Genomic DNA, 26,277 nt, shown 5'->3' on the forward strand with positions numbered 1-26,277 from the left:
TCATTTTTGTAGTCCCCTTTCAAAGTCTTGGGAGGGGTTATAGCAATTTAATATTTGTAATTTTGTATTCTTTTTCTCAAAGAGGGCCCCAGGTTGTTTGAGCTTCAAGCTGAACAGATCTGTCTCAGCCCCTGGGCCTTCCACCCTGGAAAGGGTCTGTGCATGGAGAGGCTGAGGGGTGCGGAAGCCTCTGAAACATAAGCTGCTGTAACTTCCTGGTAAATCTGCTCTGGCTTTTGACTATGTTTTTTCATGTGGATGGATTTCCATATAGTTACACATTAAGCAGTTTGAAGCCTATGTAACATGGGTAGGAGAAAGAGAATTCAGAAGTTACTTAAGCTTTTTTTTTTTTTAAGAGAAAGTCTTTCCTTTATTTTTTTCCCCACAAATTAAATCAGAGGCTGAAAACACAGGGCCCAGAGTCCAGGTGTGCAGCACCAAATCTCTCGTCGCAGCAGATACTTGTCCTGTATCTGTTCTTCCGGCCCCGCCCCCTGGCATATCCCAGCCTATCCGGAATTCGTGTGTGCATAGAGACTGCTCACTGGGCTTCCTGGACAACCCAGGGGGCCTTTCCCTCCCAGACTTGACACCATCCAGATCCTCGCTGGCATCTGTCTTCCCTTCTGCCTGCAGATTCGTGGCACAGAGAAGAGCAGCGTGAGGGAGTTACACATCGCATATCGGTGCGGAGAGCACTATGACAGTGTTCGGAGGCTGAATGACAACTCGGAAGCCCCCGCACACCTCCAGACGGATGTGAGTGAGGCCCCTGTTTTCTTCTGTGTTCTCAGCCCTGGTGGAACCGGGTCAAGAGCTATGTGCCCTGGGAGCTAAAAACCAGTGATTTTTTTTTTTTTTAAAGATTTTATTTATTTATTTGAGAGAGAGAGAGCTAGAGCGAGAGCATGAGTGGTGGGGAGGGGCCGGGGAGAGGGAGAGAGAGAATCTAAAGCAGATTCCGCAGTGAGTGTGGAGCCCAACCTGGAGCTCAGTCCCGGGACCTGGAGATCCTAACCTGAACTGAAACCAAGAGTCTAACATTTCAACCGACTGAGCCATCCAGGTGCCCCCAAAACCAGTGATGTTTTTATGGAAAGCTGTCTTTAAGAATTTATGGGCTTGATTTTATATTTTTTATTTTTTTTAGTCTTAGAGCAATAGATAAGATTGCTTAGCATTCTTTTGCTCTTCCTAATAGCTGATGACTGTGATTACATGAATAGGCTTTATATAACATTCTGAACTTACTTCTGTGTTCTAAAATTAATCTGTGCTGGGGCGCCTGGGTGGCTCAGTGGGTTGATCCTCTGCCTTCAGCTCGGGTCATGATCTCAGGGTCCTGGGATGGAGCCCCACATCGGGCTCTCTGCTCGGCAGGGGGCCTGCTTCCTCCTCTCTGCCTGTGTCTCTGCCTACTTCTGATCTCGGTCTGTCAAATAAATAAATAAAATCTTTAAAACAAAAGTATATAAAGTCAGGCACTTTTTTTTAAAAAGATTTTATTTATTTATTTGACACAGAGAGAAAGAGATCACAAGTGGGCAGAGAGCCAGGCAGAGGCAGGGGGCGGGGAATGCAGGCTCCCCGCTGAGCAGAGAGCCTGATGCAGGGCTCCATCCCAGGACCCTGAGACCATGACCTGAGCTGAAGGCAGCCGCTTAACCCACTGAGCCACCCAGGCGCTCCACACGGACACAATTTTTGTTACTGTTTTGGTGCTTACCCAGCAGTATTTCTCGCTTTGTTCAGTTAACATTATTCCATGAGCCTGTTCTTACTTTATTAAAAGCTTTCTTTGTCATTTAAAAAAAATAAAGTGAAATCGCTCTTCCAACTTTGTTGGAATGCACCCAGTATTATCGGCGTGTCATTAAACCTCCCGGAGGTCCATTTCGAGCAAGTGTGTGTGTCTGTGTGTGTATTCTGCTTTTGTGGTCTTTGCTCGCTCTCTGCCCCCCGGTTGGAGCATCCTACACGCCGTGTTGTGGACTGTACTTTTCACGTTGCTCTTCGCTTGGAGGCTCGCTGCTCGCTGCAGCGGTGCGTAAGGCCACGTAGTCTTCTGTCCCGTGGACGTGCTGTGGTGTGTTTGACCGGTCCCTCTGCTGACTTCGGAGGCCGTGTTCATGCTTTCGCTTTTAGAAACAACATGTGGTGCCTTATGTACATCTTCTCACACTTGTGTAAGTGTGTCTGTGGGAGAGATTCCTACAGAGTCCTTCGTGCATTTATAATAGTGACAGGTATTGCCACGCTGCTGTCTGTGAGGTCGCACCCCCACTTTCCGCCCACATCGCTTTCTGCCTCCACGCGGCGTGGCGCCGCATTCTCCAACCTCTGTCCTTGCCGTGGGAGACCTTGTTTTCCTCACAGTTTTAATTTGTGCTTCTCGTATTAGTGAGTTATGCTTCTTTTCCTGGGTTTATGACCTATTTGTATTTCTTTCTTTTCTTTCTTTTCGTGAGCTGTATTCATATTCTTTGTCCATTTCCCCCCTATTTGGTTTTTTTTTTTTTTTTTTTAGCGATCTTTCAGGAACCTTTACTATTAGGGAAATTAGCCCCTGTCTGTGGTGGGGTCTGCCAGTACTTTTTCCAGTCGTCCATTTGTCTTTAATTTCCCCAATAGTCGGTGGTGGAGTTTTAGATTTTTATGAGGTTAAATTTATCAAGGGTTTTTTTTTTTTTACATGCCTTCTCGGTTTTGAGTCAAAGTTAGGAAGGTTTTTCATTCTCTGAGTTTAAAAAGAATTCTCCCATAGTTTATTTTAGCATTTTTGTGGTTTCATTTTTTCAAAGAGAACTAAGTCTTGTCTCTCTTTGGAATTTATATTCCTATAATTATGTGAAGGTATGGATCCAACCTTATATTTTTTTCTTGTGGTTACCAAAACCATGTATTTATTTTGTATCTCTTCTCCATTGGTGTAAAATGCTACTTTTTTCCCCTATAAAATTGCCATATGTAGTTGGATCTGTTTCTAGATGTTGGTTCTGTTTCACTGGTTTCTCTGTTCATGTGTTGATGTATTTATTGTTTTGATTAAGAGTGTATTTTGAAATCTGGTAGAGTTTTTTACTTATTACTTTTCTATATAATTTTCTGCGTATTCTTGCTTTTTATTGTTTTGTGTATGAATATTAGATTAAGGTTGTCAAGTTAAAAAAGTCCTCTTGATTTTGTTTTTATTGGGATCTCATTAAATTAATAGATAAACTTCAGGAAAAAGTGACATCTTTATAGCATTTGAGTCCTCCTAGCCAAGAACCTGATAAAGCTTTTCTTTTTCCCTGTTTAATTGACTTTCTGGGTGGTCCTCAGGAGCATTTCCTATATATGGATCTTGCTAATATTTTGCGGAGTTTGTTCTTAGGTATTTTGCGTTTTTGTTTCTATTATAAGGAAAGGATCTTCTTTTTCTGTTTCCTAGCTGGTTATCATTTGTATATATGAGAGTAGTTAACAAAATGTAAATTATGCGCGCACCCAGCTATCATGCAGAATTCTGTCTTTTTTAAAAATTTGGGTAAAATTCATGTAACATAAAATTAATCATTTTATTTTTTAATTTTTTTAAAGACTTTATTTATTTATTTGACACAGAGAGATCACAAGTAGGTGGAGAGGCAGGCAGAGAGAGAGGGGGAAGCAGGCTCCCTGTTGAGCAGAGAGTTTATGCGGGGCTCGATTCCAGGACCCTGAGACCATGACCTGACCTGAAGGCAGAGATTTAACCCACTGAGCCACCCAGGTGCCCCCAAAATTAACCATTTGAGAGATTTTTTTTAAAAGTATGCTCCATGCTCAGCATGCAGCCCAATGCAGGGCTCAAACTCAGGATCCTGAGATCAAGACCTGAGCTGAGATCAAGAGTTGGATACTTAACCGACTAGGCCACCCACGCGCCCCCAAATTAACCATTTTGAAGTGTACAATTTAGTGCCAATGATACACCCACAAAGCTGTGCAGCTCCTTCCTCCATCCAGCTCCAAAACATTTTCCTCATCCCAGAAGGAGACCGCGTGCCCATGAAGCAGGTCACTCCCCATTCCTTTCCTCCCTCAGCCACCACCAATCTGCTTTTTGTCTCTATGGATTTACCAGTTCTGGACATTTTATATAAATGGGATCATACAATATGTGGGCTTTTGTGACTGGCGTATGTTACTTAGCATCACGTTTTCAAGGTTCGTTCATTTTGTGGCAGGTGTCCGTACTTCCTTCCTAAGCCTGAGTAATACCCCATCGCGTGGATAGAGCTGGTTCATTTAGCCCTTCATCTGTCGATAGGCATCTGTGTTATTTCCACTTTAGGCTCTTGTGAATGGTGCTGCTATGAATACTTGCGTGTAGCATTTGAGTCCCTGTCTTCAGTCTCTTAGATACATATCCAGGAGTAGAATTGCTAGGTCATATGTTTAATTTCTTGAGGAACTGCCGCACGGTTTCCACAGCAGCTGCGTGTCTGACATGCTATTAGCAGCGTATTCCGGGTTCCACTTTCTCCACACTCTTAACCAATACCTGCTATTTTTCCTTCTTTCTCTTTAAAATTATGGCCATCCTACCAGGTATGAAATGCTATCTCATGGTTTTGATTTGCATTTCTTTAATGATTAATGATATTGAGCATCTTTTCATGTGTTCGTTGGCCATTGTGTGTCTTTGGAGAAATGTCTGCTCACGTCCTTCGCCCATGTTTTAACTGTGGTATTTGTGCTTTTGTTGTTGAATTATAAGAGTTCTTTATATATTTTGGATTCTAGATTCTTGTAAGTATATGATTTGCCAGAATTCTTTTTGTTTGTGGTAGTTTTTTGATTGATTCTCTTGGGGTTTTTTTTGGTATAGAATTATATTATCTGCAAATAGTGGTAATCTTCTTTTCAATTTCATACTTCTGGGGTTTTTATTTTTATTTTATTTTTTTTGCGGGGAGAGGGCTAATTGCTTTTTGCTATTGCCAAAACATTGTTAAATAATAATGAGAGTGAAAGTGTTTATTGAGCTCCTTACTTTAACAGAAATGGAGCATCATTGTATGGATTTACCATGGTTATTTAACTATCCATACACTGAAACCCTCAGGTTTCCAGTTACTCACCACCATTAGTAGTGCTATGGTGAGCACTTTCACATAAACCCGTTCTAAAGTTGACATTATTTGACATTATTTCCTTTGGATACATTTTAAAGACTGGCCAAGTTGTTTGGGTGTAATTTTACAATAGATCGCTTCGTGCTGGAAGGAATGGACTGCACACTGCTAGATTCCACTTACGCTTTTACAGGCAAACAAGTAGGAATTTGTCCTTGCCTATTTCCCATCTCCCTGTGTTAGCAGAAGTGAAGAGAGAAGGTGATTGAGCACCACAGAGGGACGATTTTTTGCTACTGTGCAATAAGCTTAGGTTGGAAAGGCCTCGTGGATACCAAACGAACTGCTCTTTCTGTTTTTAGGATTTGGATTGCCAGGTTCCTTTGCACGTGGTGGTATGCCTGTGGTTAGGTGAGGTCAGATGAGGTTAGAGGAGTGACGCTCACCTGTGACTGTCCAGCTGGGACAGGAACTTCAGCACACCAGGGCTTGCTGATGATCAGATAGGGCCTTGGGACCCAGGTGAGGGATGTATGAATGTTTCTACAGGACAACTTGTCCTGCTGCAGAAGCTTATCAGTTGAACTTCTGTGACTAAGCTCCTAGCTCTGGAGATCAGCTGAGGCAATGTGTGCTGTTCAAGTCAGCGGTCATTGCCAGAATGTTGGTTTCTAGAAATGATGTAGGAGCTCTAATGCCATTCTTCCTGAGCAACTTATCCTGTATCTTGGGCCTTTCTTTTTAACACTTCTTTTATGGTCTGGAGTATCCTTGTCGGGATGAAATTTAGCCTAGTCATTGCTATTCCCTAAAGATTGCTCCTGGAATCTTCTCCTCCTCAATAAATACTAGAATGATTTTGAGATTGAAGTGTCTTCCTATGTGGAAGATTCTGAACCTTATTTGCATGTTCCATGATTATTACTCTTTATATTTCCTTTAGTTTCAGATGCTTCATCAAGATGAGTCAAATAAAAGGGAAAAGGTCAAGACGAAGGGTGTTGATTTTGAGGATGACCTGAGAGATGAAGTAGAAGATGCTGTCCAGAAGGTCTGCAATGCGACTGGATGTTCAGTGAGTACTTCTGTCCTGTAGTAATAATGGTGCATGAACAAGCATTGCTGGGCCGAGTTTTCCTGCCAGTTTTGTAGCCCCAGTGTAGGACGCCCACACCTGGTGGGCCGAGCAAGGTTCATGATGTTTGTGGCTCATCAGATCGAGTGAGATGACCTAAGGAGAGCTGCTTATTCACTTGTCTCTTGTTTGCTAGATTTTACCCCGTATTGCTCAGAACCCTAAGGAGGTGTGTGGGTTTTTTGTTTTTCTTTTTCTGACTGGCGTTTACACTAGTAAAAGTGCAGTTTTATATAAAGGAACTCATTTATATTAAATAGTTATTTCAAGTTACCAGCCTTATTGAAAATTAAGGCGTTTCCTAAATGGAAGGGTCTTGAAGGCATGCCCTGATTCTCACTGTTAGCTTTTCTCACGTATCAGGTTGTTGACGTGGAGGTAGGTAGAAGAGTCTACCCAGCCTTGACGTGTTCCTTTGTTTCTTGGATAGGATTTTAATTTGATAGTCCAGAACCTGGAAGCCGAAAATTATAACATTGAATCTGCAATAATTGCCATGCTTCAGATGAACCAGGGGAAAAGAAATAGTGAGTCCATGATTGATATTTATATGCTTTCAAAGTGGTTGTGTTGGTGACTTTTCAAATGTTTAATTTTTATCAAGGCACAGGTAGTGGTTATACTGCCATTTATCACTTTCTGCATGTGGGTGTGTTTTACAAGGCCCTGGCCCTGCCTCAGGGAGAAGATAATCTGGAGTTGAGGGGAGGGGGGCAGAGGGGAGACAGGGAAACCAGCATAATAATACGTACCAGTGGAGGTATAGAGAACCAGGGGGCGCATGGAAAGGCCACTTAAGCTGGTCTTGGAGGGATGGAGAGTTCAGGGAGGACTTTTTCTTTTTGAAAGAGGAATCCCTTATAATAACAAAATGATAACTGAAATAGACTAGAGAGAGAAATAACCGAGTTTTCTAATGGAAATATATAGATAACTAGTATCCATCAGCTGGTGATAAATTAGAATTTTGTTTTACTTGAACTGGGTTTAATTCTGTGACTTCGTAGATGGAAAAAAAAAAAAAAAAAAGACATAGTCTTAGTGTCCTCACAAGTTATTCAGAATGATTTTGGTACATATTGCCGGATATGTGCCAGGTTCTACTCCCAGCATGACTGTTTTCTATGTGTTTGGGTATTTTCTTCTTTATATATTTGCTGTGCTTTCTCAGAAAGCTGCGAGTAACTGGGTCTTTGTGACGTTAAAACAGCACCATCCGGTATAGTGTGTAGTTGACATGTATGGCTGAGTGAGAGTAAGGAACTGAAGTTTCAATTTCATTGAACTTTAATCATTTTTAATTTAAATGGCTACATATGGCTGGTGGCTGCTGTATTAGGCAGTACGGATTTGGAGTCCGTTTCCTTTCTGGGTTTTGGGTGCAAATGAAAGATTTCCTCCTAAAAATAACGTGTTAAAAAGTGGTTTAATAAGACACTCTGCAGGTGGGAAGCTGATGATTAGGCTGGTCAGCAGGTTTTTTTAAAATTTATCTTCCAAATAGTACCAGTCATTCCCCCCTGTGATCCCCACTGTATTGACTTGATGTTAGAATTTTGCTTCAAGGAAACATGCTCTCTTTGGAGTTATGCATTGTTAGGTTGTATAACTCTCTTAGGTTCTCAATTTTAATAAAATACCTTTCTTTGGAAGATGCAGAGGAGAACCTTGAGTCCAGCGGCCAAAGTCTGAAGCCGTGTGGCCCTTTATGGGAGGAGGGCGGCAGTGGCACCAGGCTCTTTGGAAATCAGGGCTTAAATGAAGGCAGAACTGACAACAACAAAGAGCGAGCCAGCCCCAGTGAAGAAAACAAAGCAAATAAAAACCAGCTCCCAAAGGTATGAAAAATGGGCTTGCAAGGGCCAGTGATGGGCGGCGGTGACTCAGTGACAGTGGTGGGAACTGGGAGCTCATCTTAGTGCGTCATTGTTTTCTGGTGCTTTGAAAGTAGTTATTGCAGAAAAAATGGGAATGCATAAGGGGGCATCGAGAAGCAGAATGAGAACCTTGCTTGTCCAGTTTGCTGCATGCAGTGACGTATAGAGGTGGGCCCGGCCATGCTGCTCTGTGTACACACATACAGCCTCTCTCCCCGCCCAGTGTTACTGTGCGTCCAGGTGCTGCCAGGTTAACCTGTGTTATACAATAAATGCCGTCATCTGCACTGAAAAACTTTGTGTGTAAATCTTTGTATGTTGCTTTTTTTTTTTTTTTTTTTTTTTTTTGTGGCTAGAGTCCCAGAAGAGGAATGGATAGGTTAAAGGGTATGGACATTTGAATCTTTTTAAGGCCTTTTGATAAATTGTCAGATGTTTCCCGGAAGGGTTGTCTGTCTCTCTCCCCGCCCCTGACTCCTGCAAATAGTATATGGTACCATTCCTTTTATGGAATTGGGAATTCATTTTAAAGATTTTTCACCAACCAGTTCTGAGCCCCAAATGCAGTATAATGTCAAAAGCCACAGGCAGTGGTAAAAATGCAGTAAGCTTCTGAGGGTTTTATTAGGGTTACCTGGGGCATTAAATTATGTAGAGAAAGGGGTCCTCTGGCATGTTTGAGCATTATCTCGTGCAGAACTGGGGTTAATGTTTCTTAGGTCATCGTGAATTGGATTTTGAGAAGAATGAAATTTATTTCTTTTGCTAGCTCAGCAAAGAGATAGAAATTTAAGTGTAAATTAGAGCTGTGACGGGAAAGGCATCACTTCTGGTCTATTAGGTGGGTTTTCTCTGTTCTTGCTGAGAAGCAGCCCCATGACCTCTTGGATCTGTCCGCCCCGTGTGTCCCCTTGGCCTGGTGGAACCTGAGTCCGCCGTGCGGGCAGCTCACACGGCCTTCTCTTTCAGGTCACCAACAGACAGAGGCGGGAGCAGCAGCGGCTGGAGAAGAAGAAGCGACAGGAGGAGAGGCACCGTCACAAGGCCCTGGAGAGCAGGAGCGGCCACAGGGACAGCAGCCGAAGTGAAGCGGATGCGAACACGCAGGTCACCTTGGTGAAGACCTTTGCCGCTCTCAACATCTGACTCTGGCCTTCTGGGAGCCGCGAGGAGCGGAAGGGAAAGGAGCGCCGCGTAGCAGGCTCTCCAGGGAGGCCGACCTCTCACAAAGTGACGCGCAGGCGCCCAGACTCACACACCAGCTCGTACACTGCGTCAGTCTGCTTTCAGGCTGCCTCTGTTTGGCTCAGACTTTTGTTAGTGGTGTGTTCTGTCTGATGAACGTTCAGTGAAGCCATTCCTGTTCTGCAATTAAAACATCGAATCATAGGGTTGGATAGTTAGTTCAGGCAAAAACCTTTTAGGTGTGGTTTTATTTGCCTTGAAAATCAGAGTTCAGTGACCCTGGGATTTTTCCTGAGCACTTGGGATGAGTTTTGCCGTAATTGTTCACAAAGTAGTTTAGATTAATTGTTAGAAATTCAGAATGACAAGTTTCCTTTGGTTTCCTTTCATTTTCAAGCAGATATTCACATACAGGATAGTTTGTAAATGGTCTTCAACTCAGGAACATGTTTAGATTTAATTTTCTACTAGTCCAAGTTAATCAGAAATTAATTCAGGAAGGATTTTTTCCCAAAGTTATAGGATACGAGGGTTGCGGCTGTAGTCAGGGTAGAGATTCAACAGCTCCGTTTCTCTCCTTCCTCACTCTGAGGCTGTTTCAGGTGGGATGCAGGTGCTGAGTTTGCTTGTGCGCACGCCTTCTCAGAAACGCGCCCGATGTTGATTAGGCCCGGACTTGGCTGGAAAAGTGGTAGTGGTGTTGAGGTTTTGGTACTTGTTTCTTGACACAGAGAAGGTGGCATGTTACTGCTTATTAGGTAATCCTGAACTTCTGACCGTATGGAGAGCAGAACCCAGGGTTATAAAGGGAGAAATGAAGAGAGTCCAGTCTTGGTGCGGGCAGAGGTCTGGAAGAATAACTAAAGCCTTTCAGGTTCACCTTTTAAATGATTAACTGTTTTCTTCCTCGCTGTTCTAGACTTAGATACCTTCAGAGAAGTAGTTTGACCTAATGCTCAGTTTTCTTAATGTTGTGAAAACGGAATCCCATCAAATGCTGCATTTCTTTCTTTCTGTTCCAGCCCTATCTGGGATTTTGATGTTGGAAAAATTCTTCCGCACTCTAGCACTTGTCAGGGACTCAGGTTAGCCCAATAGGGCAGAGGCCTTGGAATGACTCCACAGTTCTGACATGAATTTGGGAGGTGGAGTGGGGTCAGTCCTAAGACTGACAGGTGACTGTGAGCTTTTAACCCAGAACGTATGAACTGGACAGTCATGGACAGTCTTGGCCTTTTGGGGACCCCGTATTTGGACAGGTAAGTTCTGCTGAATCAGAAGGTAAATTAGTTACTTCACCTCAGGTTTCAAAATTATAACCGTTCTGAGGACAAGGGAAAACAATAAAAACCTTTTGACTGAATGGATGTACCATTATCTGGGCTGGGCCTGGATTCACTGAATTGCTTTTTTCAGCAGATGATTTGCTTTCTTCAGTTTTAATGATGTGTTTTAATTTTTTGTTTATTGACTTTGGTGACTTTTTGTAGTTGGAGCACCTGTAGTTTCTTGGAACTGCTCTTAGGCCATTGCAATTTGAGTTTCTTCCTGGTACAGAGCTTTGTAATAGTCAGCAGATTGGAAAGTGCCGAGCATGTTTTCTTTGCACATTGTGGAGTCCTGACTCGGAGGCTTTTGTGTTCAGTCCCTGCTCATGGGCTCTGATGCCTTACTGTTTCCAAGGGAGTGAGATCCAGTGCTTACGTATCGATCATTCTCTTGGCTTTTGACTCTGGACACTTTCCTGACTGTGGTTGATCTTTGCTGAACGAACACTCTTTTCTTGTCCATCCAGTAGGCCTAGAGGGCAAGAGACCAGATCCTCTCAGGAAGGTCAAGATCGTGGTTTTGGAAACTCAGCAGGATTCGGAATCTGAAATAACCATAAGGGATACCCCTTGTTGGGAGCAATAGAATTGCTTTATTTACCTGGTTAGTGAAGGTGGCCTTGGGCCCTGTTGGGTTTTAGAAGTTTAACTAGAAGCTGCTAAAAAGTTATTAAATAATATTGGGCACACTTGTTAACAAATTACCAAATTCTGATAATAGACTTCAGCATTTCTGGGATAAAATAACAGTGGTTTTAAAAACTAATCTGGCTTCGGGGATTTTCTCTTACTACCATTTCATAGTTTCCCAGTTAAAATTGGTCTGCGTTTAAAACGTTAGTTATTAGGAATGGGGTACATGTATTCGACTTTAGTGATCTCTCTCGCTAAGCGTGTGAGTTTAGACTTTACTGCCCCAGTCTCACTGAAGGATGAGGTAGATGGGATCCGTATACTTAGTTGCCTTGTAGGCATTTGAAAATTACTTTATTGGCGGCCAGCATGGAGGCCCAGTGTGTTTGGCTCTGGGCTGACTGTTGTTGGAACTCTCATCCCCAGCCCAGTGACTCATGTGCACCCCACGTTAGGAGGCGCGTGTTGCTTAGCCTCTGGGCTGCATTTTGGCTATTAGAAGTTAATGTTACCTGGGGTTGTCTCCGTAGTCTTTAGTGAGGTCAGGAGAAGGGGATGGGGCAGTGGTCTATAGCTGCTTATTCGTCTTAGAAACTGTATATAAAGGTTTTATGGATTTTAAAATAAGATTTTTTAAAGGTCAAAATAAATAAAATTTTAGTGGCAACAGCTTTGTACTAGAGAGGTGGATGTAAAAGCAACCTAGAACCACACCTTCCAAATAACACAGTTGCCATCAGGAGGTATTAGAGAGAACGCATCTGTACGTGTAATTTTCAGTAGTGTGCACATATGCTTTCTGGAGCAGAGCCTGGTTGAGAGATGGTGGCAGAAAGCAAGATCTTCGATATCAGCGGAGGTGGTTGTCTGTATTTTCTTTTATAAGCTCTGAAAACACTTCCAAACCTGTTTTGATCCTGAGGGCTTGTGAAGTGGGGTCTCCCTTGCAGGGCGGCTCTAGCAGGCATCACGGGAGCCTTTGAGTTGGTCATCGGTGGCGCCCTGCCTCCTCTCCCTGGGGTTTACGATGTGAAATGACAGGGGCCTGGGCGAGGGGGGCCGTGCGACGCCGGGGAGAGCCGCTCTCTCGTGAAGTCGGTCGGCATCGAGGGACTTCAGCGCTGAACTGTCCTCGTGGTGCATCCCTGTCGTCAATGTGCAGTTTCTCTCATTCTGAGAAACTTCAGTCTCTGCCCGGGTTTTACTGGGTCTATATAGAATGCTGTCCCTTGACCTCTGAGAAATGGTCAGCTTGAACGTGCAGTTGGTTACCGGAAACTGGGATTTCTAGTCCACGCTGACTAACGGTCTAACTGAGTCAATGGAAGAAAATGGAGCTCTTGGTCTCCGTGGGTCACACCTGGGGCCCTCGCAGACTCCCATTTTGGGCAGACACGTGGCTCTTCACCTTTTTACCTTTTTACCTCAAGGCTCTGTCTGTCTGTAGCAAACGTCTAGATGCAGAGTCTGCTGCTGTTCTCCTGTTTGGTCATTTTCAGTCGTCACTGTCCACCTCCGCGTTCAGAACAGGCGTGGCTGAAACTCTGGGGCCTTCTGACAGTTGTTCGGAGGTGATTGAATAATAGCACTTTTTTATGACCTGTGTTTTCCTGACTCTAAAGCAGATTGTGTTTTTCTGCTGACACTGAAGCGAAGGTCTTCTAGATGACGTGTTTAGGGAAATCTGCTGCCACATACTAGAGGGCAAATGAGGTACTGGAATGAGGCGGAGGTGGTGACCGCCCCCTGCCCGTCACAGAGTCTGGTCCCCGGGGAATTGGTGGGCCTACAGGTTGCCTCGCTCTGCTCAGGCCCCAGGTGATGCTCCTGGTGGCCTCAGGCTCTTAGCCATGTCTTCTAAGCATATTAGTCTCTCTCTGCTAGTTAGGGGTGCTTTGTAGCTTGGTTAAAATGGTTAGCGTCCTTGCAGAGCTACCGGAGAAGGGGCTGCGGTCATGAAGAACGTTTCTGTAAAGCATGAACTGCGCCGTGGCTCGGTTTCCAGCAGGGCAGCCCCGCGCTCCAGAACGGCTGCTACTTCCTATGCCTGTCTTCAGGTGGGCGGCCATCCCCGGCTGAAGCCCGTGAGGGCTGCCCCTACCCCTGTGCACATCAGCAGCCAGCAGGCCCTATGGCCGGCCGTCTGGGACAGTCACTGGAGCTCAGTCAGAAACCTCAGCCTGTGGTTTGAGCCTCTGGCACGTCCCTTGACCAAAACTTGAAGAACACTATTGTGGGGCTGTCCGCCATGTTCCCACACTCATTGTTCATTTTCCATGGCAGGAGGGCCCTCGGCCTCCCCAGCCACCCTTCCAGCAAGCTCCAGGACCACCGAGCTCAGTGAGAAGACGGAAGGAGCTGGGAGTTAGACTGGAGCCCTGTGTGTTCCTCTTGCTGGCGCAGAGGTGCCGGAGGGCGTGAACCCCCCGGGAAGGAGCGCGTGTGTCTGTGGGGAACACGGGCCTTCGCGGGCTCAGGAACCATCTCTCTTTTCTAATTGCACTATACTTATCCTAGCTTCAGTCTGGAGATACTTAAGACCTCCATGGGGTCATAATCCTTAGACTTAGCAAGTCTTGCCTTATCTCTGGAGCTTGACGGGGAGAAATGTGACCATTGTCTGATGTCCATAGTTCATTTCCTCTCAGTGGTTTCTTTTCACAGATTGTGTTCATCTGAACCATTTTATTTTTATTTACCAAAGTACTGTACTTGGCTATTTGCAGTGTTTTCAAAACCAAATGTTTCTTTTTTTTGTGTTTTTAATCTTCCATACTTGGTGCAATAGAAGCTGCAAAGATGTGCCACTTTATCTATGAAATGGAGTTTTGTATACCAATAAATTCTAGTTTAAAGACAAAGCTTCGCGTTGTTTTCGCCAGCGGGACCACCGTTTGAGTGCATGAGACTGGGAGAGCATGGCAGCTAGTGGCCTTTTTAGAGGCCTTGGCATGGAAGAGGGAGGGCACGGTCATTTGGGTTCTCACCAGGCTTGGAGCAGCTGACGAGCTTCGGTACAGGTGGGTGCCACCACCGCGCTCGATGGCAGAGCTGCCCTGAAGGACGGGGCGCTAAAGTTGGAGGGATACCTAGGAATATGTCTGAGAATTCGGAGTTGTCTAAATACGGAGCAGCTTCTGTTGGCTGCCACTCCAGAGCTCTAAGGGTCGCTTTGACCCGTGCTGGGAGGAGGCCAAGCCCACCAGACGCGTGGGCAGCTGGGACTGGAGCACAGACGCGGGGAGAGGTCCTCCGCAGCGGGCAGGGCAGGGAGAAGGGCAGCTGCAGAAAACCAGGAGGTAGGGAAGTCCCCAGCGGTCACAGGGGCCAACCCACACGAAGTTCTCTGGCCAATCACGTGGTCAAGGCCAGTGCGATCTCATTGGGCCTTGCCACATCCTGGGAATTTTGGCCTCGAGACTCCCACTCTTTCTTTCTAATTTTATACTCAAATTGGCTCCACAGTACCTTGATGCCAGAAGGTATCCAGTAGCACCCTGCGTGAATGGAAATGTGGCTACCGGCACAGATGTTTCCCCCAGTCACTATCCTCCTTGAGTGATTTTCGTCTCCATCCATGACTGAGAGACCTCCGGGCGCACATTCCTGAGTCCGTGAGGCCAGGGGTCCAGATCCTGTCAACCCAACTGAGAATCTTTCTGAAAGAACCTACTAGAATCAAAGCGATGTCCCAATTCAGGTGCTCCCTCAGCTGGATACCGTCCCTGGCCTCCATTCCAGCCGGCAGTGATTCACCAGAGACCCGAGGTGCCACCTGCTAGCTCAGGCGGGGGTCCAGGGGCTTCCTGCCTGGGCCCAGGTGACCCATGAGGTCCTGTCTATGGGGCGGGCTGAGCCTGTGAGGTTAAAATGTTCTCGGGCCAAGTAGGGAATGATCAGAGTATAGGAAGTTTGCTGTTTTACAAATGGCAGTGCTCACTCAGGGTGAATGACAGCAGGATGCCAAAGACTGAAATACCACAAGGGGGACAGTGGCTGGTATGTGTCCCTTTTCGGTAACTTCATGGTCGCCTAGGAGAAAGCTGGTTTGGAAACCCAGGTTTAACGTTTCTTATTTACCAGTCGTCCTGCGAGCCTTTACACGTGCCCCAATGCTCGGAAGGTGGAGATGTGCCTTGAGATACAATAAAAATTGGTCATAGGATGCTCTGCGCCAGTGTGGGTTTTGGCTGGGCCGCTGGACGACGTGGGCCCTCGGATCACAGTGACTTAGCGATTGAGAACTTGTTTGTTCGTAAGGGGCCGGGACCAATTTTGCCGCTTCATAGGTACCGGCTTGGCAGAAGGAAAACTTGCCTCCCTGGAGAAACTTGTCTGAACCTCCCTATGGCAGAGTGACTTCGGTACCTTCAAGGTTCTCCCACTTTTATTCAATTTTGTCACCCATCCAAGCATCCAAGAGTCCATGCTGCATTTACTGGACCTGTATTTTCCAGTTCTTATTTCTGGGCATGGAATCAGGCATGGACTCTGTCCTCCCAAGTTTCCAGGAGTGAAAGGGGACATACACACGATGTGAAAGGTGATCCTATACCAGGAGGACCGTGAACTCAGAGGGAAATCAAGGAGGCTTGGCGGAGGAAGCGACATTTGGCCTGGGCCGAAAGAGGAGAGAGGGAGACCTTACGGGGGTTATTGCATGTTCTGAGGACAGAGTTTATTAAGGATATACAGTTTGTTTGGGGAAAGACTGGGCCCTTTTTGTTGTTGTTGTTAAGATTTTATTTATTAGAGAGAGAATGAGCAGGAGAAGGAGCAGAGGCAGAGGGAGAAGCAGAGCCCCCGCTGAGCGGGGAGCCCAATGTGGGACTCTATCCTGCCACTCCAGGATCACGACCTGAGCCAAAAGCAAACACATCACTGACTGAGCCACCCGGGCACCCAGACTGGGCATGTCTTCAAACATGTGTCCTGTGGCTTTTCCTACCGAATGACCAAGGCCGTGCTTGCCGCGCGACTCTCCGAGATGAGGCGGACTTCGCCTATCCTAACTGTTCAGTGGTGTTGGGAGTTGGCCTCTGGGTGCATTTTGATTTTGGAGCCCTGCGCAGGTCGCAGCCCTCCAGGAACAGAGCTGCGCATGCTCTCTCTGGCCAGGTGTTTCCTCTTTTGGACCTCCGCTTGCGGGACTGCCAGTGAATGATTTTCAAATGTCTCAGCTTAAGATCAGTGAGCACTCAGAGTAGTGAGCTCCGGGGCTCCTTGAATAAACGAGCATAGGATTTATCCTGTGCCTGCTGCCACATCCCTAAAATAATTCCGATTATTATGTGTCCATGGATTCAACCGAACAGATACTTATCTAGCATGAACTGTGATGGGTGCGGTAGGGGAGGCAAAAATGCCTAGAACAGCTCGGCCGGTATGGAGCTTCTGGAACGCTCCACGCACTCTGAATACATTGTCTCACTTAAATCTTTGAACCACTCTGTGAGCCTGGTGATTCCATCCTCATTTTACACACGAGGAAGACATAACAGGTTCACGATTGCAGACGTGCAGCAGGATTTGAATCTAGAGCAGTCTACCTCCACGCACTGCCTAGGAACCCCAGACAGGGACCCCGATGATAGGGCGTAAGTGGACCAGGAAAGGTGCCAACATGTTGCCTGGCATTTCAGAGGAGGGTGACATCTCCAGCTGGAAAAGCATCACGGAGAAGGTGGCATCTGAGATATGCCTCAAGCGTGCAGATTTTCACATGTGAACAGGGAAGCTTCCAGGCTGAAGACAGCTCTGTACAGAGGTGTGAAGGCTGAAAGGCGGTGGGTGGAGGCAGGTTCTGGGACTGTTCATGATGATGTTGTGCTATAAAGAACTGTATATACGGCTGGATCACCGAGGCTAGAAAAGCAGATGATGCCACGCCTGAACACCACGGGTTGATGCACAGTGGGAGCTACTGATGGTTTGGGGGCAGAGGAGGGAGCGACATGATGGAAATCAAACTGGGGGAAGAGGAAGTCAGCCTCGGACGGTGACTGGCTGGAAGAAGAGGGTCCTGCTGGTCTAGTCTTGCTCTAGGAAAACACTAGTATAGAATAAGGTGTCTGTCTGCAGGTTGGCCACATCTGATAGGTCTCTATCTCTGGCATTCAGCGAAGGACCAGGTGTGTCGCCGGTGCACACACGTACACACTTACCGGAGGTTCAAATCTCCAGCAGTGACACCACGAAGAAGTCCCAAAGAAGCAGATGGAGGTCTGGTGAAATCCTAATCGGAAACTCCAATCTGCTTTGATTTCTCATCACTTACTCAGCAAGTTACTTGATCGAGCATTTCGTGAATAGCTTATGTTAGGGGTTAAGTGGAACAAAGCAAGTCAATCCAAATCGTGTCATCAAAATTGGAGAGGCCATCTATGAACATTGAGGTAACAGGGTCCCGCCCCCAGCCCTGAGGTAGCCCCCGGGCCTCATGCGTTCCTTCGTTCATTCAGTGAATTGCTAAACACAAAGCACTTAGAACAGTGCTTTAATAAACAGAAAGCATTTAGAAGTGCCAAGACTTGTTCAAGTGTCAGCTATCATTATGGCTCATTCATTCACAGGACACGACGCTTATTATGTGCTAGGCATTGTCTGCACTTTCACAAACGCTAACTCATTCAAACCTTGCCCCAGCCCGCCCGCCTTGTTCCAGTGGGCCCCGCGTCCGGGTGTTTTGGGTTTCAATGGCCACACGAGTCACTCGGGCTAAGGGGGTGTCTTGTTAACCTACAGGTTTTGCCTCCGTGGGCCTGGGGTCAGGTCTGAGAGCCTGCATTTCTGACAAGCTCCCGGAAGATGCAGTTGCTGGTGTCCACAGGCTGCACAGAGCCGCAGGCCTGGAACAGAGGCACCGTGGCTAACTGGCTGAGCAGAGAGGTCTTGACCTGGGAACTGTGTGACCTCAAGTTCAGGGATTTTTGGTCATTGCTGCAAGTGTGCACCTGGCGATGAATGTGCGTACCACAGACATGTACATGGAATCCAGATCCATTTATTGATTCCATGAACGGTTACGGATCACTGGGAAAATGGACTGCACGGGTCTAGCTCGGAAGTTCCAGTTTTCACTCGGCCGGATGGCCGCACACCTGTCGGGTGAGCTGGGGGCCGTCCTGTTGCTGCCTCACACCCATCGCGCCCAGAGCGTACCCTCTCTCCATCTCCCCACGCCAGTTCCCTCTGCCCGTGTGCCTCGCTTATGCAGTGACATCTAGTGTTCTAAGATGTCTGTAAGGGCTTTGTGGTTTTTCTCAGCATATTATTGATGATGCCGAGGGACCCATTTCACCCGCCCAGAAGCTACTTTGTCCCCCTGATGAAGGGAAATCTAGTAAGAGCTGAATTTAGGTTTCTTCCTTATAGCTTAAACCTAGTGGACACCAGAGGGCGCCTTAGGACCACTCTTCCCGACACACGCGCTCGCTCGCCTCTCCAATCCCTGTGTCGCTCTTAAGACCTGATGGTCCTGTGACTCCTTGCAGGGGACCAGCATCATTCAAAGTGGCAAAGTGCGCTCACCACCTCCCCTCCCCCTTTTGTTTTTGCTAACACAGAACATCTTCACCTTTCAAAGTTTATGACGATCATTTCTCTGATGTTTTCTCACTCTTTCCTGCCCTCCAAGCCCAGAAAGTTGCACACGCGCCATGAAAACGACAAATGGCGTGAACATTTATTGCGTGTCTGCTGTGAGCTCTGTCCCTTCTGTGTAATACCTTGTCCCATGCTTGTCTCATTGGATGGGCTCATCCCAGTCCTGGCAGGCTTTATCACCCTACTGTAGAGAGTAGAGAGAATTCTGTCCATAGTGAGTAGACTTTGCTGACGTACCTCGCTTCCAGGGTTGACCGCATCCCACCTGGGGGGAACCCTTCAGTGCCTTAAAATCTTCGTGGCTCCAGAGTTAGATGCCGGAGGCTGACGTCTCCCCCCCCCCGTATCAGAAGCCTGACCCGGCCAGGGCACGCTCTCAGCGGATCTTCTCTGGCCGCTCTGGCCTCTCCAAGTTGACAACCAGAGGGTTACGTTGACATGGCCATATGTGCCCATGCAGGGTGTCATTGGATGATACCAACGCATGAAGAAACAGAGGCATGCTGGCTGGGAGTGAGGACACCCCTGCAGGTAGAACGTCCCCTCTCTGTCCCCTGGCCACCTTTCGGTCAAAGGAAGGGTTTGGATGATTCTGGAGCTTTTTTTTTTCACACTTAGCCGTTCTGCTAATCGGAGGGATTTGAGGCCTGCTGACATGGTGGGGACAATATTTTTAGGTTGGTATTTTTCATGCTTCTCACATGACACCATATGGCCAGATCTATTCCTTCTGGAGATCGCCATTACTGTCTTGCATAAAGTTGTAGAATGTTAGAAAAAGAGAATCACAAAAACTTACTATAAGGGGAAATGGAAAGGGCAGAATGTTAGAATTACCCGCAGAGGTCACCGTGTCCCATTGGTTCCTGCCGCATCCCCAGTGCTTATTTAGCACATTGCTGGCACAGGGTAGAGACTCAGAAGAAAAAAAAAAGTGAATGAAAGAAACTACGGACTAATGAAATCCTATAATGATAGAATCTGGGAATCAGAGAATATTAGAATCATAGGACATTATTCACTTACTTAGGAGAGGGAACGGGGATCTCAGGGCTGGCTTATAGAATCTTCTGGGTGCTAGAGGGTCCCTTGGCTCTTCCTAGGAGGACCAGCAATGGTCCAGGCCACAGTCTGGGAGCTCTCGGGGGTGGGGTGGGGGTGGGGGTGTGAGAAAGGACTTTCTGGAGGGAGAGCCTTTGGTGTCAGTGCTGCCCAGGCCGGGGCCGCTGGAGGTGAGGCCCAGTGCAGAGGTGGGCCTGGCCCTAGCAGGGCGGTGTGGGGCCGCTGCACAGTGTGTTGGGATAGCGCACGAAGTTGCGGTTGTAGGTGCCCAGGTTCTGGCGGAAGCAGAGGGCGGCAGTCCGGTCACACTCGCAGGTCTGACGCTGGCAGACGGTTCGGCCGGCTGATGGGACAAGGTGAGTCAGGGACCCTAGGGCTTGAGCCTCCCGCTCTCTGAGGTCTGCGTTCTCTGTCCCATTCTGCTGGGAGCCCACAGCCGCGGGGGTGTTTTGGGTGTGGGTGGGGGCGGGGCAGGGCCCAGGGGGTGTCTGGGGGACTCCCAGGACACTGGGAAGCTGGGGGACATCTGTCCTAGCTGTTCTGCCTTCCTCTCCCACGCCCATGCATCACTCACCCCCGCCCCGGCCCTCTGGTTGGCCGTCTGGGTCTCTAATGCACCTGCTCCAGCCCCAGGACAGATTTCTAGACAACCCCTTCCCTGTGGGAGCCATGGATGGGGCTGGAGGGCAGCCAGCGAGCTGACAGGGGAGCAAGAAATGACAGCAACTCAGTCCCAGGTGACCTGTGCATCCCGGAGCAGCCTGGGCCCAGACTGGAGCCTGTTGGGACTGAAGCTCGGGGCTTGCTCGGGCCCTGGGGCTGTCTCCATTCGAGGGGACAGAGCCCGTTTTTCTGGCACTTGTCTTCAGACTCCCTCTCTAAGTGTGTGCTCACACCTGGCCTGGGGTAGAGCCGGCTTCGGTTCTCTAAACAGCGGGGTCCCAGGGCCTCCCCTTCTCTCCAAGGCCTCTGTTGGCCCTCGGCAGCTCTGGCTCCTCCCTGTTCCCATGAATACATCTCACAGAAATGTCCAAGGCTCCTCTTTTTCCCCTCAAAGGTCAGCCTCCACTTCCCACCAGGGTTCTGCTCACATCTGCTATTCCAGCAAAATTCAGGGGTTTATCGGCTGCCTGGGGTCTTTTGGGTGGTTCTTGCTAGGAGCTAGATTAAGCTGGGAAAGGCAGTGTGACTGGCTCCATTTTATAGATGAGGAAACAGAGGCTTTGGAGAGGTCACATCTCTTGCCCAAAGTCACCCAGTGGGGGAGAAAGTGAAGCCCTGATCCTCTGTCCCTGTCCTCCTGACACCTCTCCGCAATCATGCCCTCAGTGCCATTCCAGACAGGTGACTTGTTCCTACCTTGCATAACCCTGCTGTGACGGAGAGCTCACTACCTGTCAAAGCTGCCTTGCTGTGTAAAGAGATGGCTGTGGGAGCAAGAGACTGAGCTAAATCTGCCTCCAGTGGTTTTGGTCCTGGCTCTGCCCACCCTGCTCCCAGGACAGGCCTTAGAGATCAGAGCTGTCTTCTTTGACTCCCCTGGGTTCTTCGGCCACCCCCTCACTCAGCCCCCGCCCTTCCCTCCAGGCGGCTCTGGCTTTGCAGCGGGGAGGCTTGATGCTTGGATCTGGGCTCCCTCCACACTGCCACCTGGTCTGGGAGGCTTCCATGGGGCTGGGGACCAGAGGAAAACTAATCCTCAAGTGGGCATTGGATCTGGCAAAGCTGAGCAAATAGATCCAGCCTGAGAGCCCCACCAGGGGGAGTCAGCCTTCGACAGTGGAGTCTGCTGTCCCAAATTGTAGTTCTAGCTCGGTCTGGGACTGTGCCCTCGAGGCTCTGACCTGGGGACATTGCTCTGAACCTTGCTGCCCAGGCCCTGGAGAGGGGGTGTGGGTATAGCTCCTCTGGGCCTGGCTCAGCTCTGCCTCCTTTGTGCCTCCTTCCCAGGCTGGAGCTGGGGGTTCTCTGGTGGGGAGAAGGCCTGGAGCCAGGGCAGGAGCCCACGGGTCCTGGGAACTTTAGACTGGATACCAGTCTGGCGGGGGGAGCTCAGTCTTTCTCTACAATGCCCTGATGATGGAAGACCCACCCCGCCCATCCCTCTAGCCCAGGGTCCGGCCCTGACGAGGAAGCAGGGGCCGCCATGGGCGGGGGGCGGGGTGCTCCTGTCTGAAGTTGCTCTCCCCCATCCAACCTGGGGTCTGGGGCGTTCCAGAGCTGTTCGCTTACCGCAGAAGATGTTGTTCTTGCTGGCAGAGAAGAGATACCTTTCCAGCTTGGGTTCACAGCCCATCTTCTCCAGGCGCCCGTAGCAGCAGTCATGGGCATGGCAGCACCTGGAAGGGTCACGTTCAGTCTGGAGGGGCCTGGGAGCCAAGCGGGGGCGGACCAGGGGCTGCCAGGGGGCCCAGAGCTCCAAGGAGAGGTCAGCCTCCACTCACAGGGTGTCCCAGCTCCTCCCTGCCCCCGGGAGCCGCCCCCCGCCACCGCCGGCAGGGCCATCTGCTCACCAGTCCGTCTGGTCCACGGGCCAGTGGGAGCCCCCAACGCCGCAGTAGCAGCCGTAGTCATTGTACTGCAGCGCTGGCTTCCCCGTCATCCTCTCGATCATCACCCCAAACTGGACCAGGTTCCCGCTGGCCAGGGCCACTGCGGGGACGGAGGGCAGAGGCGGGCAGACCCATCAGGGCTCTGCCCTCTGCAGCCAGCTTCCCTCACATCCCCTTAAATCTGAGTCAGACACCTCCAGATCGTCCAGCCCACCTCACCACGCACCTTGATCCCAACAACAATGACGCCAGCCAGTAATGATATTCCCACGCCGCCAACCCATCCCGATCCCTAGTGCTCACCCCGCTGTGACAACGTACCCAGGGCTCCTCCCGCCCCCCTCCCTCATCTCCAGACTACCACCCACTCATCCTCCTGCTTGCCCCCCCACTGCACCCCAAATGTCTCCCAGCGGGTCCTGGTCATTTCCCCAGGCATCAACTCCATGCCCCCAGAGCGCTCTTCCCCACCAAGTCCCATCAGATGCCACTGGATCGGCTTCATGACCTCCTGGACTTCCCCGAATGCCTCCAGATCCTGCTGAGACAGCGGTGGGGGTTTGTCCATCCAGGCAGGCTGGAGCCCAAAATGGAAGCTCATGGGGAAGACGTGGAGTGCAGGGGGCAGGAACCCCGTCTGTGTTACCGTGGGTCCCCACCAGCCCCTTTCCTGTGCCCTTCCAGGCCCCCCGGGCTGCATTCCCTCCCCCCACCTGTCCCTTCTTCCCTGGCCGGTGCTGCCTTAGGCACAACTGGCCTAGAGTTGACCCCCCCACAACTTCCCTAGAGCCTGGTCCCAGGACCTCCGGGGAAGAGAGAAGGTCACATAGGTCACTTACCCAGGAGGCAGAGGAAGGTCAGAAGAGGGGGAGGCTTCATCCCGAGGGGAGGGGAGGTGAGCAGGGGGCAGAGGAGCTGGGCTGCGGGAGAAGGAAGTGAGCGGGGTGCTTCTGATCTCAGGGCAGCTCCCCAATTAGTTAAATACTGGGTCCTGTCCACTCCCCATCATTAACCCCCGAATGCGCAGTGATGCAACTATACTTCCAGGTCTTTGGTCAATTCCCCAGGGGAGGGGCCAGTCGGGGGCCTATGCACTTGGTTCCCAAGGGGTTTGGGGGAGCAGTCTGTGGCTCTCTCTTTTCCCTGCCTCTCCCTTCACCTACCCCTTTCCAAAAACCATGGTGATAGCTCTCACTGGCTGGGCTGTGAGCGAGGGGCTGTACCAAAGGCTTCTCATTCGTGGCATCTTTTTCTCACCCCCATTTTACTGATGCAGCAACTGAGGCCCAGAAAAGCTAAGAAACTGACGTTCACATCGCCAAGTCTGTCCTGTTTCCATGCCGTTAGCTACTGCAGCAAGCCCTCTGCTCCGTGTCCCCTGCTCCGTGTCCCCTGCTCCGTGTCCCCTGCTCCATGTTACCCAGTAGGAGAGCGTTGAGTGTAGCTTGACCAAGAGGCAGGACCCTGGGGGACCTGGAGGGCCATTTGTCCAAGATCGAATAGGCCAGAGGCTGGGAGCTCAGCCAGCTGAGCTTAGAGATTTTTCTTCATTGTTCTTTCCTGGGCAGGCTCCTGCTTGTTTGACAAGCAGTGAAAATGCTCCCAGATGTGACTTCTGTCTCCCTAGATCCCCAGGCAGTGGTGTAGTGTGTAGCCATAGAAATAGACTCTGTCTGAGTCAGCTGGAAAACCCACATTCCAGCATGGACTGGAAACTTCCATCCTTTTGATGTTATCTTAGGGAATGTGTTGGGGAGACAGTACCCCCTGGCCCAGCTTGTCTCCCAGCATGAGCTGCCATCCCCATGGTGAGGTCAGAACACAGAGGCCAGGCTTCAGAGCTTGGCTAGAGGTCGGGAGGGGGCCGAGGGATGGGAGGAGGGTCCAGCTCTGTTGTGCTAGGAGATTGCCAAGTCCCAGCAGTCACGGGCGCACCGTGACCTCGTGGGCTGGTTGCTGCTCACACCCCTGAGTCCACGGCGGCAGAAGGGGAAGCAAGATGCCCCCTGTGCTGGCCTGGGACACCTCATGCCCTGCCCTCCCTGTTCCTGGTCTGGAGTGGGGATAACTTGACCAGCGATTTCCGTCAGCACAGCACCTGGGAGCTGCCTGATCTGCAGCCTCGTGGTCCTGCTTCTGCCACTGAGGCAGGTCCTTTGCCTTGCTCGTCTCCTTCGTTTTCCTGTCTGTATTATGGGGACGGAAGGCATCCCAGCTTGCCTCCTTCCTGGCAGGATGGGAAGCTCAAATGCCACCAGGCAGCTCGTCCCCTCTGAGTACTTGCTATGGCCAGGATGGTGCCCCAAACCCTTCTTAGGCAAGATCTCAAGGAGGCTTCAAAGAGTCCCATGATGCTGCTGCTCTGATCATCCCCACTTTATGGAGAGGTAAACTGAGTCCACGGTGAGCCAGAATATGGACCCAGACAATTTAAAGGGCCTACCTCGTGCTTCCAGTAAGGTTGGTGCCTAGCATGGTCGTTTTAAGGGCTCCCCAAATGCATGAATTTCTTTACAATCAGAATGACTATAACACAGCCTAGATTATATTTGCCTTCCTACCAATGCGGTCATACATATGCTTTTCACTTTTTAATTTCTTTTCTATTTTAATGGAGGAAAGTGCCCTTGGAGGAAAATCGCCACATGAGACTGACCCCAGGCAGAAGGCCAGCCGCTCAGGAGCTGGTTTGGTGCAGAGGCTGGGTCTCACGCCTGCAGACGGGACGGACTTCCCGACAAGATCCGTGACACTGTGGTTGGGGGGTGCAGGTCAGGGGTCCAGGACTGGGGCGGGTGCCACCTGCGGAGGGGAAGAGACATCTGGGTGACGGGATCTTAGCCAACGATTTGGGATTAAAAGTTTTTAATGCAAGGTAAGGCCGGGTGAGCACTGGCTGAGCTGGGGTTCAGGCTTGCCTCAAATCACTCCCATTTCCTGCTCCTGATCCTCTGGGAACTCACACCCCCCAACCCCGCCCCATGAGACTGGGGGTGGGGAAGGGCCAGGGAGGTGTGTGCACCGGGCCAGGATCATCCAGCAGCTGTGAGTCATGGGCTCCAAAGAGGGGGCTCCCCATGGCTCACCACTGCCTTTTGATTTTAACGAGGGCCCCTCCTAGCAGCCCCTGGCTCCTGGCCTGGGTCATCAGAGCCCAAACAGTGAGTCACTGAGGAGCTAAGTCTAAACAACTGAAAAGGAGCTTTGATTCCTGGGAGGTTTGGCCCCTAGCCCTTCCTGCAGCAGCGTAAGGGTGTTTCCCAGGAAGGGCTGAGTTTCTGAGGCAGTTCCTTGGGTGAGCCATTTTGACTCCTGGCCTGGCCACGATGGGGCCCCTGCCAGCTCTTCCCATGAGTGCCTGGAGCAGAAAATCAAGGACTGGGGTAGGGGTGGGTCGCAGAGCCAGGTGAAGAAATCTAGGTGGGCTTGCAGGCAGAGGTGTCTGCTGCTGAGGTTCTGGGGAGGACTTGGATGTGGAGGAGAGTTTCAGGATTCGGGACATGTGGTTGGTTTTATAGTTTTCACACAGTGACACTATGTGGTGGAAAGGGCCAGGGTCTCTGCACCCACAGGATTAGGACTGGAGTGTTTGCTCTGCCCCGTAGGGGCTGTGTGACCTTGGCCAGGCCTGTCACCTCTCTGAGCTTAGCTTTGTCATCCATAATAAGGGGGATCATTGGCCCTACCTTGCAGAGTTTGGGACTGGACGGAAAGGAAATGAAGGGTGTAGAGTTCTCTGTGGGATGCCGCGCCCACAGGAGGCACCCACAAATGTTGGGTTTCTCCTTCCTTTCC

At 49.5% G+C, this 26,277-nt stretch overlaps 2 protein-coding genes across 9 annotated transcripts in view; one reads left to right on the plus strand and one right to left on the minus strand.

Annotated features, from left to right (window-relative positions):
• Nucleotides 1-14,124, plus strand: part of OTUD3 (OTU deubiquitinase 3) — a 29,933-nt gene extending 15,809 nt beyond the window's left edge. For 3 of the 8 annotated variants that reach the window (XM_082684474.1, XM_082684478.1, XM_082684479.1), the window contains exons 4-8: nt 640-762; nt 6,049-6,180; nt 6,671-6,767; nt 7,894-8,078; nt 9,087-14,124. In XM_082684474.1, the coding sequence (XP_082540600.1) occupies nt 640-762; nt 6,049-6,180; nt 6,671-6,767; nt 7,894-8,078; nt 9,087-9,263 (714 nt within the window). In that variant the 3' untranslated portion in view covers nt 9,264-14,124. The remainder of the gene's footprint in view (nt 1-639; nt 763-6,048; nt 6,181-6,670; nt 6,768-7,893; nt 8,079-9,086) is intronic. The other 5 variants (XM_082684475.1, XM_082684480.1, XM_082684481.1 and 2 more) reach the window with 3 other exon arrangements.
• Nucleotides 14,125-19,926: 5,802 nt separating this feature from the next.
• On the minus strand, nt 19,927-23,709 carry LOC309841502 (group IIE secretory phospholipase A2-like). Its single transcript, XM_082684511.1, has 5 exons — nt 23,646-23,709; nt 23,322-23,397; nt 22,444-22,582; nt 22,163-22,269; nt 19,927-20,273 (listed from the first exon to the last, which is right to left on the minus strand). Exons 2-5 carry the CDS (start codon nt 23,359-23,361, stop codon nt 20,131-20,133), a joined length of 429 nt encoding a protein of 142 aa, XP_082540637.1. The 5' UTR covers nt 23,362-23,397; nt 23,646-23,709; the 3' UTR covers nt 19,927-20,130.
• Nucleotides 23,710-26,277: the final 2,568 nt, after the last annotated feature.

The sequence above is a fragment of the Mustela nivalis genome, assembly GCF_964662115.1.
Source record: "Mustela nivalis genome assembly, chromosome: 10".
Taxonomy (NCBI): domain Eukaryota; kingdom Metazoa; phylum Chordata; class Mammalia; order Carnivora; family Mustelidae; genus Mustela; species Mustela nivalis.

What these genes read in the sequence shown, in the direction of transcription:
- LOC309841502 (XM_082684511.1), bottom strand. Translation starts at nt 23,361, where the DNA reads ATGAAGCCTCCCCCTCTTCTGACCTTCCTCTGCCTCCTGG. An exon ending in GACCTTCCTCTGCCTCCTGG is followed by an intron (nt 22,583 to 23,321) that starts GTAAGTGACCTA and finishes CCGTCCCCGCAG; the next exon opens with TGGCCCTGGCCAGCGGGAAC. An exon ending in CCCGTGGACCAGACGGACTG is followed by an intron (nt 22,270 to 22,443) that starts GTGAGCAGATGG and finishes TGACCCTTCCAG; the next exon opens with GTGCTGCCATGCCCATGACT.